Raw genomic sequence first — 17640 nt, 5'->3', positions numbered from 1 at the left:
ATAAAAATAAATTAAAAATATGTGTATATATGTACTTAAGTACTTGAAAAGAGAATGAATCTCAACCTCACTGGACTTCCTTCGGCACATATTACAGGCTAGCTATTTGGTCTGGGAAGGTGGGAGGAGCAAGCAGGCGATGAGACTGGAGAATAGCGCTGAAGTGGCCTGTCCTACCTTCCCTTCCCACCCTCCTAGCTCCCTGCCCTCTCCCCACCCCTGCCTAACGATCAGCTCCAGGACAGTCCAGGCCTGGGTCATTCTGGATCACAGGCTCCATTTCATGACAAGGCAGCAGAGCGCATCTGTCCCAGGGCTCACACTGGGACCCAGGCCTCCTGACCCCTAGACCATGGCAGCATCTAGCCACCCCAGACCTGGGCTCTCTTGTGCCACACCCCTAGCCATCTTCCTGACCCCTGTTGGCCTCATCAGATCTGCTTCAGCAATTTTGTGCCTTTCTGGTAGACAAGGGGGCACACAGCATGAATGAACACAGAACTGTCATTATGCTTTCTCTTCATCTAATTCCACACGTCCCTGTGCCCAGACCACAGCAGACCCCTTAGTAACCAGGTTCATTCCCACCCAAGGCCACTGCACCCACGGCTGGCCCTGGTTGTCATTCAGGTTTCAGCTCACATGTCACCTCCTCTGAGACATCTGACTATCCCGTCTAACCAGCACCTGACATGCCTGTGTGAGCTCACCCATGGTCAATGTGGCCTCTCTGCCTGCCTTCCAACTCCTGAAGAACATTCCTCATTATCTGAATTTGCTCATTTATGGTCATCTCCTCCCACTAGAATGTGAGTTCCTTGAGGCAGAGACAGTTCCTGCCTTGCTCACTGCGTATTTATGGTGCAGAACACCTGGCCTGGCACACAGGAGGTGCTCCATCCATGTTCACCTAGTGACTGTTGCGCCCCCACCTTCACCTTGCCCTGTCCCCCAGTCCAGCCTCTCCATCTCCCTCCAAAGTTCACTGGGGCCCTGGGCCTTCTGCCCCACTCCTTTCCACAGATGGCACGCAGAGGGCCCGGGGCTGCCACCTGGCTCTGCAATATGACTCTGGGCGGTCACTTCACCTGAGTCCACCTGCAGGGAGCTTTTGTGAAAGTGCTTTGCAAACACCTCTCTGCAACCAAGCTGGCCCTGCCCGGCTCCCTTTGCTCAGGTGTCTCCTCTGAAGAGCCCACCAGAACCTGAGCCTTTTCTGGTTCTAATTCCAGGCACCCCAATGCTACAATTTCTGAGTGTCCTCTGAGTCCTGGCATCCTGCCTTCCCCCAGACACCAGAGAAGTCACGCTGGTTCTGTGCTTTCAGGCAGAGGTCCCAGGAAGCTCCAGGCCTCGCCTGCATGCCCCTTCCCCACCCGCAGCCTTCCTTGCAGCTGCCTCCCAGCCCTGCTCCAAAGTTGAAACTCTCCTGGCTTCCTCAGAAACTCCTCCCAAATTTTCCTTTCCTATGCCAATGGCAGCGGTCCCCAATCCCTCCTTAGGATGGGATCTGCGCTCAGGGTGCCCATGGCTGGCTCCTTGTGAACAGGCCTTTCATCTCCACTCCCCGCCCCCCTCAGTGCATCTCAAAGTGCCAGTCCTGCCTTGCTAGGGGTCTGTGAGACATCCCCACCTGATCTGCTGTGGCCTTGAAGGAAACAGGTGAAATGCAAGGCCCCAGCCACAGGCTCTTCAAGCTGGAAGGGAGGGAAGGGGAAGGAACGTGCCCACGAAGGCCCTCAATCCTGCCAAATGCTGAGATTGTGTATGGGGTGGAGAATGCAGCCTTGTGTGCCAAGGGGGCAGCCTGGTCCCCGCTGCTGCCCACCCAGGAAAATGGGTTTGGTCCCATCCAACGGATTTTTCCTGGGAAGCCAGAAATATGGATTTGTGTGTGTGTGAATTCTCTATATTTTAGAATGTCGTATCTGCCGCCTGGTGGTTGAGTGCCCTGCACATTGCCACCTTTGGGTGGGTGCCTTGCCAACAGCATCATGTTTTTCTCCTGTGCCAGGCCCTTTTCAGGTACCAATATCCAACCTGCACTGGCATAAGCCTAAAACAGGAAGTTCTTGGCTCACGGGCCAGAAAGGCTGTTGGACAGCTTATGGGACTGATATAAAGGTACAGAGACCCGAGCCTCCAGGGCCTTGGGGCCACCAGGACAACATTCCCTTTCACCCTCTGATTTCCCTATATATTAGCCTCACTCCCCTTGAGGAGCAGACTCTCTCTGCACAATGGGGAAGCAGCTGTCACTGGCCTAGCACCCCCACCTGCATCCTCACAGCTGCCAATCCCAGAGGTAGAGAAGGCAACCTCTCCACCTTCAAGTGGGACAAGCCATGAGAAGAATCCTGATCGGTCATGCAGCCCCTCGAAACCAATCATAGCACCCAGGACTTTGCCCGGGACTGGCAGTCCCAATAGAACGGCATGGTGATGGGGAGGAGGTCAGCTAAGGAAGGGCACAAGGGCTGTGCTTGTGAGAAATGTGTTTAATACTCAAAAGTACAGGCACCAGAGAGGCTACAACATCTCATGAGATGGGGTCAACTTGCCAGAAAGCCCAGTTCCCAAAGGGCAAGAAACTTCTCAAGGACAATGAGTAAGGGTGGGGCTGAGAGTAGAGTCCAAGTCAGCTCTGGAGCTCCAGTCTTTGCCCTTCACCACAGAGCCTTACCAAGGCCACCTGCCTCCCATCCTTGGTCTCCTTGGGAGGCCTCAATAGGGCCAGTTTTAACACCAACCCCCACCCCCACCCCCCCGCAACCCCATAGGGAGCTCACTGCCTGCTAAGACTACCTGTGTCACCACCTGTTAGGAAAGTCTTTCTCAGCCTCTTGCATCTTCCCCCAACCCTACCTTCTGGGGTTACACAGAATAAAGCAAATCCATTTTCCCCTCCTGCCTTCAGTGCCTTAAATTAACTAGCACAACCCCATCAGCACCCACACCTCTGAGGACTTCTCCCTTAGGACATGACTTTAAGTCTGTTGCTTGGGACACCGGATGGCTCGACGGTTGAGCATCTGCCTTCGGCTCAGGGCGTGATCCCGGGGTCGGGGATCAAGTCCCACATCAGACTCCTCACATGGAGCCTGCTTCTCCCTCTGCCTGTGTCTCTGCCTCTCTTTCTGTCATGAATAAATAAATAAAATCTTAAAAAAAAAAAAAAAGTCTGTTGCTCACCCACTGGCCAGAGGCAGTTTCTGTTGCTTATGGCCAGAGTGCCCAGACTGATGGCCATGCTCTGGATAGGGCCTGGCACGTAGAGTTCCCGCTTGGAGGCCACAGTACTGTGGAGCCTTCTTGCTCTTTTGGCTTCTCTCCCATCTATTACACAGCTCCCAGTCCATTTTCTCTTTCTGATATCACTTCCCCTGGCTCAAAAGCTCCTGAATCACGTTTGTCTCTTTCCTGGCCCTTGCACCCCACATGTAACAGCCAGAGGCTCCTCCTTTCAAATGGCTCCCACATCTGTCTCTTTTACTCCATCCCTGCTGCTTGCTCCCTGGGAAGGGGGACCTCATCATTTCTTGCCTGGATGACCACCGCAGCCTCCTGACTGGTCTCCTTGCCTCCAGCCTCTCCCTGCTCCCATCTATCCTCCATGCGCTGCCAGATTAATCTTCCTTAAACACCACTCACCTCCTGTCACCCCCGAGCTCAACAATGCAGCCAGCCTATTGCTTGCTGGTCCCCCACAGGCACTGTCTGCTCCAGCTGGGCTCCCGTGTACACATACTGGCACTGGGGAATGTCTGTGTCCTCCCCCATTCCTTTACTGTCTGGCCCAATCCCACCACATGCCAAGGTCCCAAGTGAAGTCCCTTCCTTCTGGCCTCAGGGCCCCTGGAACTCAGGGGCAGAAGATGGGGGGAGCCAGGAACAAGCCCTGTAGCCACAGTCCATCCAGTCTGCAGGCCAGCAGTAGGTTACCCCTGTCAGGCCCATCTAGGCTCTCAAATGTCACTGTGGCCCATCACCTCTCTGCTCTGCTCATCCTTAGGCCTCCAGGCCATCAGGAGTCATACCTGTCCAAGTCACTGGGGGATGAGTCACCCTTCACTGCGGCAACTTTCCTTCTCAAACCCTTCCCCGAAAGCTTGTACCCCAGAATAAGCACCTTCCCACGATTCTAGACCTGTGGGGTCTTGCGCCTGAGGCTCTCTGCCAGCACTGGCAACCAAGGACCTGGTGCTCCACTCCCCCCACATTCAGGGGTGTAGTCATAGAGGGAGGCCCAAAGTGGGCCTGCGTACTGCCCTCCATATAGGACAGGCTGCAACCCCCACCTACGGAGCACTCACTGAGGGCCTGGCTTGGGGCTACATTGTTCCACGAATACCTCATTTACTCTTTGCAGCCTTATGAGGCAGGAACCTTTCATTATGTATATTTTCTGGATGAGGAAACTCAGGCACAGAGAGCCGAAGAAGTCACCTACCTAAGGTCACCCAGTTTAAGATTCAAGGCCACACCGTCACTTGCAGAACCCTAGCTCTTTTAGCACTAGAGCCTCAGTGACCCTCACACTCAGCCACCAAAGAGCCAGCCTGGTGTCCGGTAGGAGCAGCCCCTCGAAGCCTGGGGAGATCAATGGATCCTACAGGCAGAGGCCCAAAGAGCCTATGTCACTCCCTTCCTTGGGGTGACCAGGGAATAGCAGTGCACTAGAGCCAGCTCACCTTTGCTAAAGAGAGCACATCATTGGGGCACCTGGATGGCTCAATCAGTGAAGCATTCAACTCTTGATTTTGGCTCAAGTCATGATCTCAGATTCTTGGGATCCAGCCCCAAGTCAGGCTCCCCACTCAGTGGGGAGTCTGCTTCTCTCCTTCTCCCTGTCTGCTCCTCCCCTGCTCACGAGCACACACATGCTCTCTCTCTAAAATAAATAAATCTAAAAAGAGAGAGAGAGAGAGAGCCATCATTAAAATTTCTAGAATTTTGCAAGCCAGTTGACATCACATTGATATCTTAAAATAGGCCATAGTGGGAGTATTTACACCCTGGAAATTGGCAAATCAGCCCCCACCCCCACCCCGCCAGCTATCCCAGAGTGCCAAGTGTTAAACATTTAGCAGCATATAACTGCTGGGGAGGGAATGCTGACCATCCTCAGAATGGCATCCTGGCCTTTGGGTGGTGGGCTTCAGGAGATTCACACCAAGACAGGCCCCCAGTCGAGCCCAGGGATCTCAAAGGAAAGGGGTCTTGAGAGGAATGGGTCTCAAAAATGGACCTCTGGCTGTGTGATCCCAAAGGATCTGGAGAAAGAAGGTCTCTAGAACAGTGTCAGGGAAGCTCTGAGACATCTGGTAGGCTCAGATTCTGATCACACATGACCAACATGGAAAGATGGCCCTGATCCAAGTATAAAACCACTACCAAGAGCCATGGAGTGGAGAGGCATGCAGGGAAGGCTGAGCTCAGATCCAGCTGAGGCTTGTGGGAAATGCCAAAGTCACCTGGTACAGGAAGAAGAGCATGAAAGGGCAGGTCTGCTGACTGGGGTGTTCAGCGAAGCCCGCCTTCCCACCAACCCCCCCATCCCACCCATTTTGCAGCTGAGGACACTGAAGTGGAGGAACAAACTCTAGTAAGAAGGCACTGAAGATCAGGGCACTTGGGTGGTTCAGTGGTTGAATGTCTGCCTTTGGCTCAGGATTGAGTCCCACATCAGGCTCCCTGCGGGGAAGCCTCTTCTCCCTCTGCCTGTGTGTCTGCCTCTCTGTTTCTCTCATGAATAAAGCCTTCAAAAAAAAAAAAAAAGGGCAAGCAAGGAAGCACTGAAATCAAGAGAAGGCACGATCAGAGAGGCCGAGTGGTTGTTGTGAATGAGTGTGGGTCTTTTGGGCCAGACAGAACCCACCCCAGGTGCTGGCAGGGGGACCTCGTGTTGACCTCTGAGGAAGTGGGAGTGGGAGCGGTTATGGGGAAGGAGATGCATGAGCTCCAGTTTAGTTTTCAGAAGAGGAGGCAAGTTGGTTTTGGTGAATGCATCAGGGTTCTTTAAGTGCAAGCAATAAAATTGATTCTCACAAATTTAAGCGAAAAAGGGAAAGTACTGGCGAGAAATTGGGTTGTTGAGAGAAGGGACAAGAGGCTTAAAAAGCAGGCCATGAAGTGAGAAAGGAAACAGGCTAGGGAAATGACTCACATTCTCATTGGGCCCTGCTGTTGAGATTAGCCTCCCCTCCGAAATCCCCATTAAGTCTGTATACAAAAAGGGAGAGATCATAGGGTCCTAATGGGACCAGGAATGGAAGCCGGACAAATCAAAAGCCAACAAATGTCCACTGAAGGGGCCACAGCCTGGTGACCCAATGCAAACCCCAGGCATGATTCCAGTGGAGCTTTTCTGTCAGCTACAGATGACCCTGGAAAGTAGGGACACACAGAGACATTCTGCGACTCCCACAGACCCTTCCCTCCAGATCAGCTTCTCTCATTATAGAGTTACTGTTCTGGTAGATCAGGGCCAGACTGGAAACAGTGTGTCTGGATTTCAGCCTGATAAAATATCTCAGGATCTGCAAATGGAGATACACGAACAAGATAACAGCACATTTAAGGAAATGCAAAACCTGTTGAATGGCCCACATTGTTTTCTAACACCCCTGATTAAATAGCTAAGGTGGATCCAAACTCAGGTCTTTACCTTTGAGCCTTAAGCTGGTGCTCTTCAGCATTCTTATTAAATACTTGGGTAACCTGTATTGATGGCACACTGGCTAAATCTGAGACCAACGTGCCCCTCTCCTCAGTGGACAAGCTGGACAGTGGCATAGGTGGCTTGGGCCCAAGCTAAACTGCATAACTACAACCGCTAGTAGTGGGGACTGGCTCACATGGCATAGCACCTGCGTAGGCCGAGTGAGGAAGGAGCAGGACATTTGTTGGATGGCTGAGGGAAGCCATGCTCTCTCCTTCCCCCTGGACGGGGCCTGCAAGAATGTAGCCCTGGCAAGTTGTGGCAGCCACCTTGGGACTGTGAAGAGAGAGGCTGTCGGAGAATGGTGCCAACACCCAAAGAGCAGAGGTGAAGCTTGGATCCAGGTCACATGGGTCTTCCTAGATCCAACCATGCCTGAAGCTAGCCTACTCCCAGTCTGTGGGACCCAGGAAATCTAACAAAAATCCCCTACCCCTGGACAAGCAGAGCAGGACTAACTCCATTTTGTGCTACACCTGCCATCTCATGTAAAACCCCCCACATGACCTGCCTATTGTTTAAGGCACTCCCTCACCCTAGTTTAGCTATTAAGCACATCCTTACCAGAAACCAGCACACATAGGAATGCAGGACCTCTGACCTTTAACCGCCAAGGAATGAAAACCCCTCTTTTGCCCGCCAAACCTGCGAGCCAATTCTAACTAGAATAATAGGCTAGTTCAAATGGTCACTATAGGGTACATCGTAATTCAATTGGCCACCTGTGTGTGGACCAACATGACTGTGCACCTTTCTACGTATGTTACAATCTCATTGGCCACCGACCCCTATAACACTACCATGTTTCTTAGTCTCGGGGTCCAAGTCCCTGCTCCGCTGCGTTGGGTATACTTGGGCCCAGGCTAGAGCTTGTGATTAAACCCTCGTGTGATTACATCGGTGTCAGCTCCCAGGTGGTTTCTCGGATTTGCAATCTTGGGCACAACAAGTGTTTCAGTTACATGTGCCAATAAATCCCCTTTTTTTGCTTAAGTCATTTTGGATGGGGTTTCCCAATATTTGCAACAGATACATTTAGTATCCTGTGCTAGTTCATGCCACGGCATTGTATTACAGTGGGAGGAGCTGAGGCTGACATCCAGAGGCAGGTAAGAAGAGAGGCTGGAACCATGCTACATGAGGAACAGGTGAGAAGACTGGAGGTGCCTGGCCTGGAAAGAGCAGATGGGGCCAGGTAGGGGCCGTCTTAACTGAAAAAGGGGGAAGCCATTCAGTGTGGCCCCAGAAGGATGAGCCAGGAGCCATTTGGGGGAGCTTACTGGGAAGGATTCCTCCTCATTCTCAGAAAGTGGCTTTGAGTGGTCCCAGCCACCTGAAGATGTAAGGTCTGGGGCAAGTTTGAAAGCCAACACCCAGGGGTTTTTATATTCAAAATTCTGTGGTCTGGGCAACCTTGCCTAGGTGGGGTCAGGAGGCAGGATACAGAGGGGACAATGAGCTTGGAGAGATGATGGGATTAGCCCAAGAGAACACAGAGAATCAAGGTCCTCTGACTTTCTTCCATAGTCTTTCATGTCCATGAGGGCACCTGACAGTAAATGCCAGTGTTCTGCTACCCATGGTGTTGGGGGGGGGGGGGTTGGTAAGGGGGTCAGGCTAAGCAGTAACAAGGTTCCAGCCTTGCTACATCTCCGAGCCTCAGCGTCCTCATCTAATAAACGGGACTAACTTCACCTATCTTGTGGGTTGTCCTGAGGTTCTGATCAGATGATGCAGGCAGAGCCCAGCATGGGCCATGATTACTACCATCACTAAGTTAATTAAGACTAAACAGCGTAGCAGTCTATAGCCGCTGAAGGCTCCTCCTCGCCCCGCGCCAGGCTTCTCCCCTCCCAGAAGTAGGATGTTCTGGAATGAAAGACCTGCCTCGGAACTCCCGGCTGCAGGAAAACGTACCCTCCCGCATCCGTAAAAGGGGACCGCGGGCAGCGGCGCCCTCGAAGCCCCAGCCCCCGGCCTCCGGGCGGGGCTCCTCCGGGGCAGGCCGCCGAGCCCGGAGGGACGCCCGCTCCCCGGCAGCCCAGCCGGGCGCTCAGCCCCAGCCGGGGACTTGTCAACAGGCTCCGAACAAAGAGCCGCTAATCCTGCGGGCGGCGGCGGGCGGCGGCGGGCGGGGGGATCCCGCCCCCGCCCGGCCCGGCCCCCGCCCTGCCCCGCGCCGCGCCGCCTTCACGGGGCCCCGGCGGGCGAGCCGGCTCACCGCCCACCCCTGGGCTGGGGCTCCCACTGGCTCGGCGCTAGGGCCCCGCGGGGCTAACGTAGCTGGGGCCCCCGCCGCGGCAAGCTGCCCGCAGGCTACCCCAACACCCCGGCCACGGAGTGAGGAGGCGTTTTGGAAGCAGGGCAGGCTCTCCTCACGCGGGGACGCTAAGGAGCACTCCTACCTGCCCCTGCCCGCTCCTGGCTCCTGGCATCCTTTTTTCGGGGAGCAGAGACAGGGTTGGAAAGATGCGGAGGAGGGGCACAGCAGCCCCTCAACTCCATCTGTTCTCGGCCTCAGGAGGGGGAGGGTCTCCCTCCAGGTGTCCTCCCAGCGAGCTCTCTGCTGGACGTTCTGGGGTGGGGCAGTGGGCGGGTGGGGTCCCACCTGCCCTCCAGGCTGGGCGGGGAGTACAGGTCAGAGATGGGATCGAGGGTCAGAGATCCCTACCCCAGGGCCCTGCACTTGTAGCTCGGCTTGTAGCCTGGCTGTGACTGACTCCCCTCCCCAAATCTCAGCTACATATTTGCCTGGAGCTCAAGGTGACCCTGAGCCTTCCAGATGGACAGAGCTCTGACACCCAGGTGTGGGGAGGGTCCTAGCTCTGGGGGACTCACCCATGGGGCACTGGCCCTTGGTGCTACTTCAGGAGCCCCTTCCCCATCTAAGTGGGACCTAAAACCTGCCCCTTTGTGGCCTGCCCTGGGGATAAGCAGCTGCCACTCAGGCCTCTCCAGAGTCTCTCCCTCTTCCCCATCTCAAACAGGGCTGGGATGGGCTTGTCTACAACTACACCTGGAGACGGGAAGGAAGGGGTGGGAGTGTGGCAAGAGACATAGAAAACACATCGGCCAAAAGGCAAGCTTCCCCTCAGGCTCCACCCTCCCACCTGGGCCCCCAGCTGCACCCTCTTCTGCAAAGGATTCCGCCCAAGTGAGGACAAAACAGTGCCCTCTGCCATATCCATCATGGTCAATTGCTCACATTTATTGAGTATCTACTGTGTGCCAGGACTGTGACACACAATGACATACATTTGTCCACCTAATCCACACAACAACCCTGTGCACCAGGTCCTTTTATCACTCTATTTTACAGACAAGAAAACTGAAGTACAGGGAAAAGCTTGATGGCCAGATACCCAAGGGTGAGGTACAGGGAGTGCCAAGGGCACAAAGTTTAAGGAGGCTGATTCTGCACTTGCACAACTTAATTTCTGCACCCTGAGCACCTCCCTGGCCTCACCCTAGTCCAAGTCCTGGTCCGAACCCAGACTCTGGAACTTGCTGGCTCAACCATTCCATCACCTCCTCAACGTGCCTGGGGTTCTGGCTCCGAAGGGCCAAACACTGCTGTGCCATCTGACATCAGTGCCTAGGAAGAGGGTGGGCCTCAGGCACTGGCACGCTGATCTTCTGGGGGTCCTAAGAAGACCTGGTTTTGCCATTATGAGTGTTTACCAGCTAAAGCAGGGCCTTATTTCCTGACTCAGGTGCTGGAACTCACAATTTCCTCTGCTTCACAGCCACCTTCAGCCCTGCCACAGCAGCCACCTGGCTCTAAGCAATGCAAGCAGCTACCGCTGGGGTGGTTGGGGGCTTCGGTGGGTGCTGGTCAGGTGTAAGTGGTTCCTGGGGGAACCTGCTGCTGAGTGCACAGTTCACTCCAGGCTCCCAAGGCACCTCCCTGAGCACTAGCCTCTGCTCCAGTAGAGTCATCAAGTCCAATGCTTAGTCTACAAAGAGGCAGATAGCCCAGAGAGGTTAAGTGTCTTGTCCAAGATCACAAAGCAATCAAATGACAGAGCTGGGACTAGAATTTAGTCCCATCCAGGGCCCCCACTGCTTTTGCTGCCATGTTCTGACATCAGAGCTGATCATCAGCACATGGTTCCAGGACAAGCTGAACCCAAATCATCATCTTCGTAGAACCCCAAACAGAGTTCTTCACACACTAGAGGATTTGGTGTCTGAGTCAGCCCCAAGTCTCTGCAGGGGTGATATGTGTACAGATTGGAAGGGCAAAGAAAGGGGGGGAGGGGGTGCAGTTGCTTCTCCCAAATAAAAGCATGACTCCTTTCTGGGACTCCTGCCTGGGGCTGGAGCAGCAACAAATGCTTTTCTCTCTTATCTCTGGGCTTGGGCCCGGATCACCTCAAGACTAGCTCTGTCCTAACTCATGCCTACAATGCCAGGGAAAATGGAAGAAAGAGATAAACAGCCATAGCTGTCTGCTCCATGTTGAGCTCCATCCGGAGGCACTCTATTTTACCCATCATCTCATTACTATGACCTCAGGAAACAGAAACAACCCCATTAAAGATGTGGGAATGGGCTGGGGAATAAAAGTTACCTAAGGTCAGGTGGCTTAGACTGAAACCCAGGCACATTTGTCTTCAAAGCCCCTGCCCTTTCTACACTACCTGACAGGAAGAGGAGGTTAAGCCTCTCCAGAAGGCAGGAGGACCTGTCAATGCCATTCCTGTGGGAGCAGACAAGAGGAGTGAAGGGAAATTGGTCACAGGAAGCTGAGTTGCCATTTGGGTGATGATGGTTGGGGCTCAGGCACTAGACTTTCCTGGTGCTTGGCCTCAGGAGCCAAAAGTCCCAATAGGTTCTGCGCAGAGCAGCCCGAGTCTTGGTATCAAATCCATTCCTGAGGATAGGGATGGGGCCCAAGAAAGAGGCTACTGGGACAGATTGTCAGGGACAGGATGGGCAATCATGGCTCTGTGCCGCTCAACCCCACCTTCCAAGGGCTTGAGTCTACAGGGCTGGGGCCCAGAAAGACATTATTTGCATGAGAAGACCCTCATCTGGGAACATCTATGCCTGGGACGGGTGGGGATGAGCAGGGAAGTTCCTGCTCAGTAGACCTGGGCACACAACCTGTATGAAGAACCCACAAACATGTATGATCATGTGAGTTGGTTTGCCATCTGTGTGAGGGCCCAAGGCACAGCCAGCCCATGGTGGGGCTTTAACTTGCTCATTCCTACCTTGGACAGGAGCCATTTCCAGCCTCCCCAGAGTGAAGCAGTCTGTGTTCAGGGACAGGGATGGGGACGGCTGCCAAGGGGAGCAGAGTCAACTTCTCTGCATTCCCTAGCCGTAGCAGCTCTCCCTACCACGCCATAGAGCCCAAACACAAGTGGAGGGAAAAAAGAGGAAAAAAATGAGCACTTGACTGATCATGACCTGGAGCACATTAGGGACCAAGAACAGGGTCACAGTGCTGCAGACAGAGGCAATACTCATAGGAAGCACTGGCATGAGCTAATAGGTAGGCATCTCAGGCCAGAAGCCTCTGGCAGTTGCCCAGGCCCCATATGCCTCTCCAGGGCTGAGGAATCTGTCCTGTAGGCCACTCAAAGCTCATGTGCCATGGTCCCTACATGGGCCCTGGGAGGAGTTGGGGAGGCCTCTTGGAGGGAGCAGGATTGAAGCTGGGAGCTGAGATAAGCACAACAGTTGAGACTGGCAGCAGCGGGGGGCTTGGCCTAGGTCTGGACATAGCAGAAGGTGTTGGCTACAGGGTAGGGAGTGTGGCTGGCAGGGCCGGGGGCACCAGTGTCTGCAAGGCAAGGGAGCTATGGTGCAGAAGCCAGAGCTCGTCTGGGGGTGTGGATGCCCAGCCCACCAGCAGTTAAAGCCAAGTCCCAGTGGAACAGCCTACTCGTGGGTGGTTATGCAGGTGTTTCCCTAAGTGTCCCCAGGCTCAGGGTTGGACTCTACCTTTAGGCGCTGGGGAGCCACAGGCTTTCTAGGGAGGTTCCAGCCAGGATACCAGGGACATTAATCAAAGCAGAGGAACCCCAGAGAGAGGATAAGTGGGGGTGGCCACTGCACTGGTCCAGGTGGGAAAGGTGAGGGAGAAAGGGGCTGGGGGGCAGGAGTGGTGACAAAGGAAGACAGGGACATGAGCAATGTCACAAGTAGCACAGAGCTGGAGGACTCGGTGACAGATTAGACATGAAGCGTGAAGGAGAAGAGAGAGCCTGGGAGAGACTGCAGGTTTCCAGCCCCAGGCTGGAGGACTAGGGGGAGGGGGCAGGTGAGGAAGGGTGGCAGGAGAGGGCTGGCTTGGATAGAGCAGACTCAGGTGTACATGCATGTGGACACATGTGATCCCCGGCAGCAGCCAAACCCAACACTGTGGCCTCTGTGTGGAGAAGGGGTCCCCCCACCCCCACCCCAGGCTGGAGGCTGTTCCTGCCTTTGAGACTATGTGGCTTGTCCCTGCATGTCTGGGGACCAGGGAGCACCAGGCAGGACGAAGGTATGTAACACAGGAGAGACTCCTGGCCCTGGCTGAGGCCAAAGTTGACTGCTTGAAGGAACCTGCCAGTGGCTCGTAGTTGGGGGTTTGCTACCTGGATCAATGCCAGTCCTCAGCTCCCCCCCAACACGGAGAAGGGGAAACAGGCAGGCCAGAGGAGCAGCCCTCTCCTGGGGATACCTGGGGGGCCCTGAAGTAGAGCCCACCCCATCCCCAAGGCAAAATGAGAGCGGGCTATCTCTTAGCCCTAGAGAATTAAGACACCCTCCCCCTAACCAGCTGCCCTAGTCTGGGGGTGAGGGGTGGACAGGGGGGTCCAGGCCCAGCTCTGAGGATGGGGGAGGGCCCTGAGGAAGAGACCACCAGGGCAGATTGCTAGGGTCAGGATGGATAATACCAAAGCTCAGTGCCCCTTAGCACCACCTTCCAGAAAAGCCAGCTCCTCATGGGCCCCTCCCCCCAGGAGTGCAGAGATCTATGTGACAGGGCAACCAACAGGTGTGAGTGGCTCACCAGGGTGGGGAGACAGGGGTGTGACAGGTGAGAGTGGGGTCCCTGTGTGCCGGGACCCACAGGGGGTGAGTGTGCTAAAGGGACAGGCTTTTGTGTGAGGCGCTGACAGAGGGTGGGCTCTTGGCCTGGGGAGCAGGACACGGCAATCCCACTGCCCCTGGCGCCCCTTGCCACCCAACTGGCCGTCCCTCCCTCAGCCACTCACACACATATTTTTCACTGGCTGCTGTTGCCGAGGAGATGATGGGTGGTGTGGGAGGAGGTGTGGGAGAAGCTGGGGTCATCTCAGGGCCAGGCTGCCTGGGCACGTGTGCCCAGAGCCTCTGGCAGACAGCAGTAGGGGGCCCCAGATAAGAAGAATGGCCCCTGCCTGTCCTTCAAAGGCTCCTCCCACAGGCCTGGGAGCTGATGCCCAGAGGCAGCCTCTGCTCCAGGGTAGCCCTGCGGCACTGGTGCCCACCTGCCAGCTCCCTGGGCAACCTTGGACCAGACCCCAACAGGTGCCCCACCAGCCAGGGAGGCAGTTCCCCTACTTTATATCCTTCCAAGGAATCCATGTAACACCCCCCAGGCTGTGGCACCCAGACTCACCAGTACCTATCACTCCCTTATCCACACATGCTCACCTGTGCAACTGCTCACAACCGACACACACGTGCAGCAGGCCGGCTGTCACACAAGCTCATCTGGCCACACACATACCGATGCTGCACACAATGCCAGCCCCCATCGCAGCCAGGGCACACATGCCAACCCACAGCCCTCACACGTGCTCAATGTGGGCAACATGCAGATATGACCACACAGCTGATTCACTAAACATTGCCTGGGTACCTACTTGGTATCTGGCAACACCTCTCCTGTGTGAGGAGCATGAACACCCCCAGCTCACCATGATCGGCTCTCCAACCCTACACCCCCTGAAGGTTGCACACACAACCCTAACATGGCTATGTGTGCAATGTGAACACACACCCAGCAGCAGTGCAGTCTCCCAGCTCAGTCAGGATTAAAAAGGGAGGTTATGGGGCAGAAGGGCTTGTTAAAGTGAGGGTTTGGGGAGGACGATGGGATGTTGGAAAACAGGGTAGAGTAGAGGGAGGACTGAGGGGGCAGAGTGAGGAGGGCAGCTAGGCAGAATGGGTGCAGGATGCGCTACGCAGAGACCCTTTAAAGAAACAGCCATCAGCCTCAATCATTAGGCTGGTCTCAGCTCTCACTCATAGATCTCCAATCAGTCTGGCTTTGCATCTCAGGAACCCCAACGCTCCCTTCTGACCTCTAGGATTAACAATGGCCTGGCCATGCTGGGAGGCATCCCCCAGGTTCTCTGGGTAGCAAGAATCAAGAATTGTTGAGGTGAACCCCATGCCCCCTTAATCACACAAATGACCCCCCATCCCAATACACACATAAGCTCAGCTCTGTTAAGTGAATGGATGCAGCCAGGAGAGATCAGGACGCCCTAACAACTCAGCCTAGGTGTAAGCTCAGGGAGAGCAGACAAAGGATGCAGGGGAACTCCCCCCACCCCAAGGGAGGTGGGCTGAGAGCCTAGTTACCAAGCAGGTTAGGGTGGCCAACGGACGTGAAGGGAGGAGGAAGGGCGGTGCAATGAAAGGGAGAAGGGAAAGCAGCAGCGGTCCCACCTTACACAACTCTGGCCCCCCACGCACTAAGGAAGCTGGGAGCCACGGCCCTGGCCAGGGGCCACGGGCCCTTGATTGTGCGGCTTGCAGGGGCCGGGGTCGGCTGTATGCGGCTCCACGCCTGTGTGTGCCTGTGCGAGCGTGTGGCGGGGACAGGGGAGGACACTGTGTTCTGGACGTGGGCAGAGGCCAGGTGCCCAGTGGGAATCGTGAGTAGCTGTTTGGGTCCGCTGCTACCGGTAAGAGGTATCTTAAACCCCCTTCTCATTTTCCTGGGCACTGGAATGTGGTCAAGAGCCGCTAATCTGTGACCCTCAAAGTCAGGCTCCCCGGGCGTCGATCCAAACCCTCGATTCTGCTCTGGGGCCGGGCAACCTGCAAACTTCCCCCGCCCGGAGGCGTGGAGCGTTTACACTCCCCAGCCCCGCGCGCTGACAGCTGCTCCAGCGCTTGGCAGAACCCAGGCTTCCGGGGAAGCGCGCGGGGAAGCTAAGCAGCAGCGAGGGGCCGCCCCCGCGTCCCGCCTCGCAAAGTTTGGCCTCGGGGGGCTCCAGCCGGGTCCGGCAGAGCGGGTCAGGGACCCCCGGGGCAGCGAGCGTTCGCGCGCACAGTCCCCCGCAAACCTCCCCAGAGCGCGCGCGTGACTCACCCGAGCCGTGGAGCCAGGAGGCGAGGGCTATGCCCAGGAGCGCTGGCCACAGGCCGGGCCGGACGGCCATGGCCGCGGGCGGGCGAGCGGCCCGGCCGGGCGGGGGCCCCGCAGGCGGGAGGGCGGCTTTCAGCGCCTCAGCCCAGAGCCCCGGCCCGGGGCGCCGCCGGGGCCCATGCCAGCGGACTGCGCTGCCTCGGGGCGGCCGGCTGCGGGGCGCGCGCGGCGCGTGGCTCCCCTGGGCACCGGGAGCACGGCAATGCAGCCGGGGCGGAGCGCAGCGCCAGCCGCGCCGCGCACCGAGCCAGCCGCCGCGCGGAGCCAGCAGCCCGGGAGCGGGCCGGCGGGAGCCTCAAAACCCGGACTGGAGCACTGGAGCGGGGCGGCGGCAGGGCGGGGCGGGAGAGGAGGAAGGAGGGGCCGGGCCGCCCCACGCCGCGCGCGCGGGCCACCCCCAGCGCAGGGGATCCCTCCCGGCGTGGCCCGAGGCTCCCCCGGGGAGGGGGTTGGGGCGGTGGGCGGGGAGGCCTCCCACCGCCCCGCGCGGTCTCCAGGGACAGGGTCTGGAGTCCGAAACCCGGAGCGGATCGGTGCTCCGGATCCGGGCTCTCCCAGGCCTGCCAGCCTGCGCACAGGTGGCCCGGGAGGGGCCCAGGGCTGCGGCGACCCCGGCGCGGCGCCAGCCTGCAGAGAACGGCCTGGGTCCGGGGGGCCTGGGCAGGTTCGGCTGCAGTCCTCTCGTCTCCCCCACCCCGCCCCACTCCCCGCCGCCCGGCAGTGCTCAGAGGCAGTCAGCGTGCTGCGGTACGCCACGGCCCCGCGGCGTGGACGGGGAACTGCGGGAGAGCGCCCGGACCCAGGTCCTCAGGCACCGGCGCTCGGCAGGCCAGACTCGGGGCCACCCGCAGTCCCAACCGTGTAGCCTGGTGGACCCCGGTGTGACCCAAGATTTCTCTAACCCCGTGGCGCCGTTCGCATAAGGAAAACAACCCCAGGGCACAGCGCCTCAGACTGGGCGGGCGGTGTTTGCGCGCCAGAGCCGTGGGCGTGAAGGACTGAGCTGGGCTCTGCAAGCTGTGGAGACCGGGGGTAGGGGCGAGGCGCCTCCACCTCCTAGCTCTGTGACCTTGGGCGCATCACGTTGTCTCCGGGAGCCTCCAGCAATGACCGCTGCTGGAGTCTCCAGCTCCCCACCCCCATTCCCTAATCTGGTTAAAGTAAACACAGAGTTGCCTTGAAGGAGAAAGGAAATGGCAAACGCATAACGTATACACAGGGCGAATGGTCAGAAAAAGAGGGGGTACTACTCTGGGTCTGAAGAGGGATGAGAAGGGTGAGGGCAGGGTCACAAACTAAACCTCCTACAGGGACCAGTTGATGATATAAATTGGTGCTGCACGCTGGGTGATATAATAATGGTCTACGCTTCCACAAAGAGATAAGAGCTCTCCTATATTTCTTGAAACCACGAGGCCCTCTCTTGGTCTGTCGTTTGTTTCTCACTTTTGATAGAGAAGGGTTATGAAAAAATGTTTTGCTTTTCTCTTATCTAGTATAAGAAACATCAGCCAATGTCCAGATACAAATGAATGGACCCTGGGTGTCAGTG

At 56.6% G+C, this 17640-nt stretch overlaps 1 protein-coding gene across 3 annotated transcripts in view; it reads right to left on the bottom strand.

Moving 5' to 3' along the window:
• The window catches only part of UNC5A (unc-5 netrin receptor A), a 61965-nt gene extending 45647 nt beyond the window's left edge, over window positions 1-16318 (bottom strand). Inside the window, exon 1 of one of the 3 annotated variants that reach the window (XM_055325002.1) lies at window positions 16032-16318. In XM_055325002.1, the coding sequence (XP_055180977.1) occupies window positions 16032-16101 (70 nt within the window). In that variant the 5' untranslated portion in view covers window positions 16102-16318. The remainder of the gene's footprint in view (window positions 1-16031) is intronic. The other 2 variants (XM_055325001.1, XM_055325003.1) reach the window with 2 other exon arrangements.
• Between the last annotated feature and the right edge of the window lie 1322 nt (window positions 16319-17640).

Source organism: Nyctereutes procyonoides, unplaced genomic scaffold (genome assembly GCF_905146905.1).
Source record: "Nyctereutes procyonoides isolate TBG_1078 unplaced genomic scaffold, NYPRO_anot_genome, whole genome shotgun sequence".
Taxonomy (NCBI): Eukaryota; Metazoa; Chordata; class Mammalia; order Carnivora; family Canidae; genus Nyctereutes; species Nyctereutes procyonoides.
This window is presented reverse-complemented; position numbering and strand designations above follow the sequence as displayed.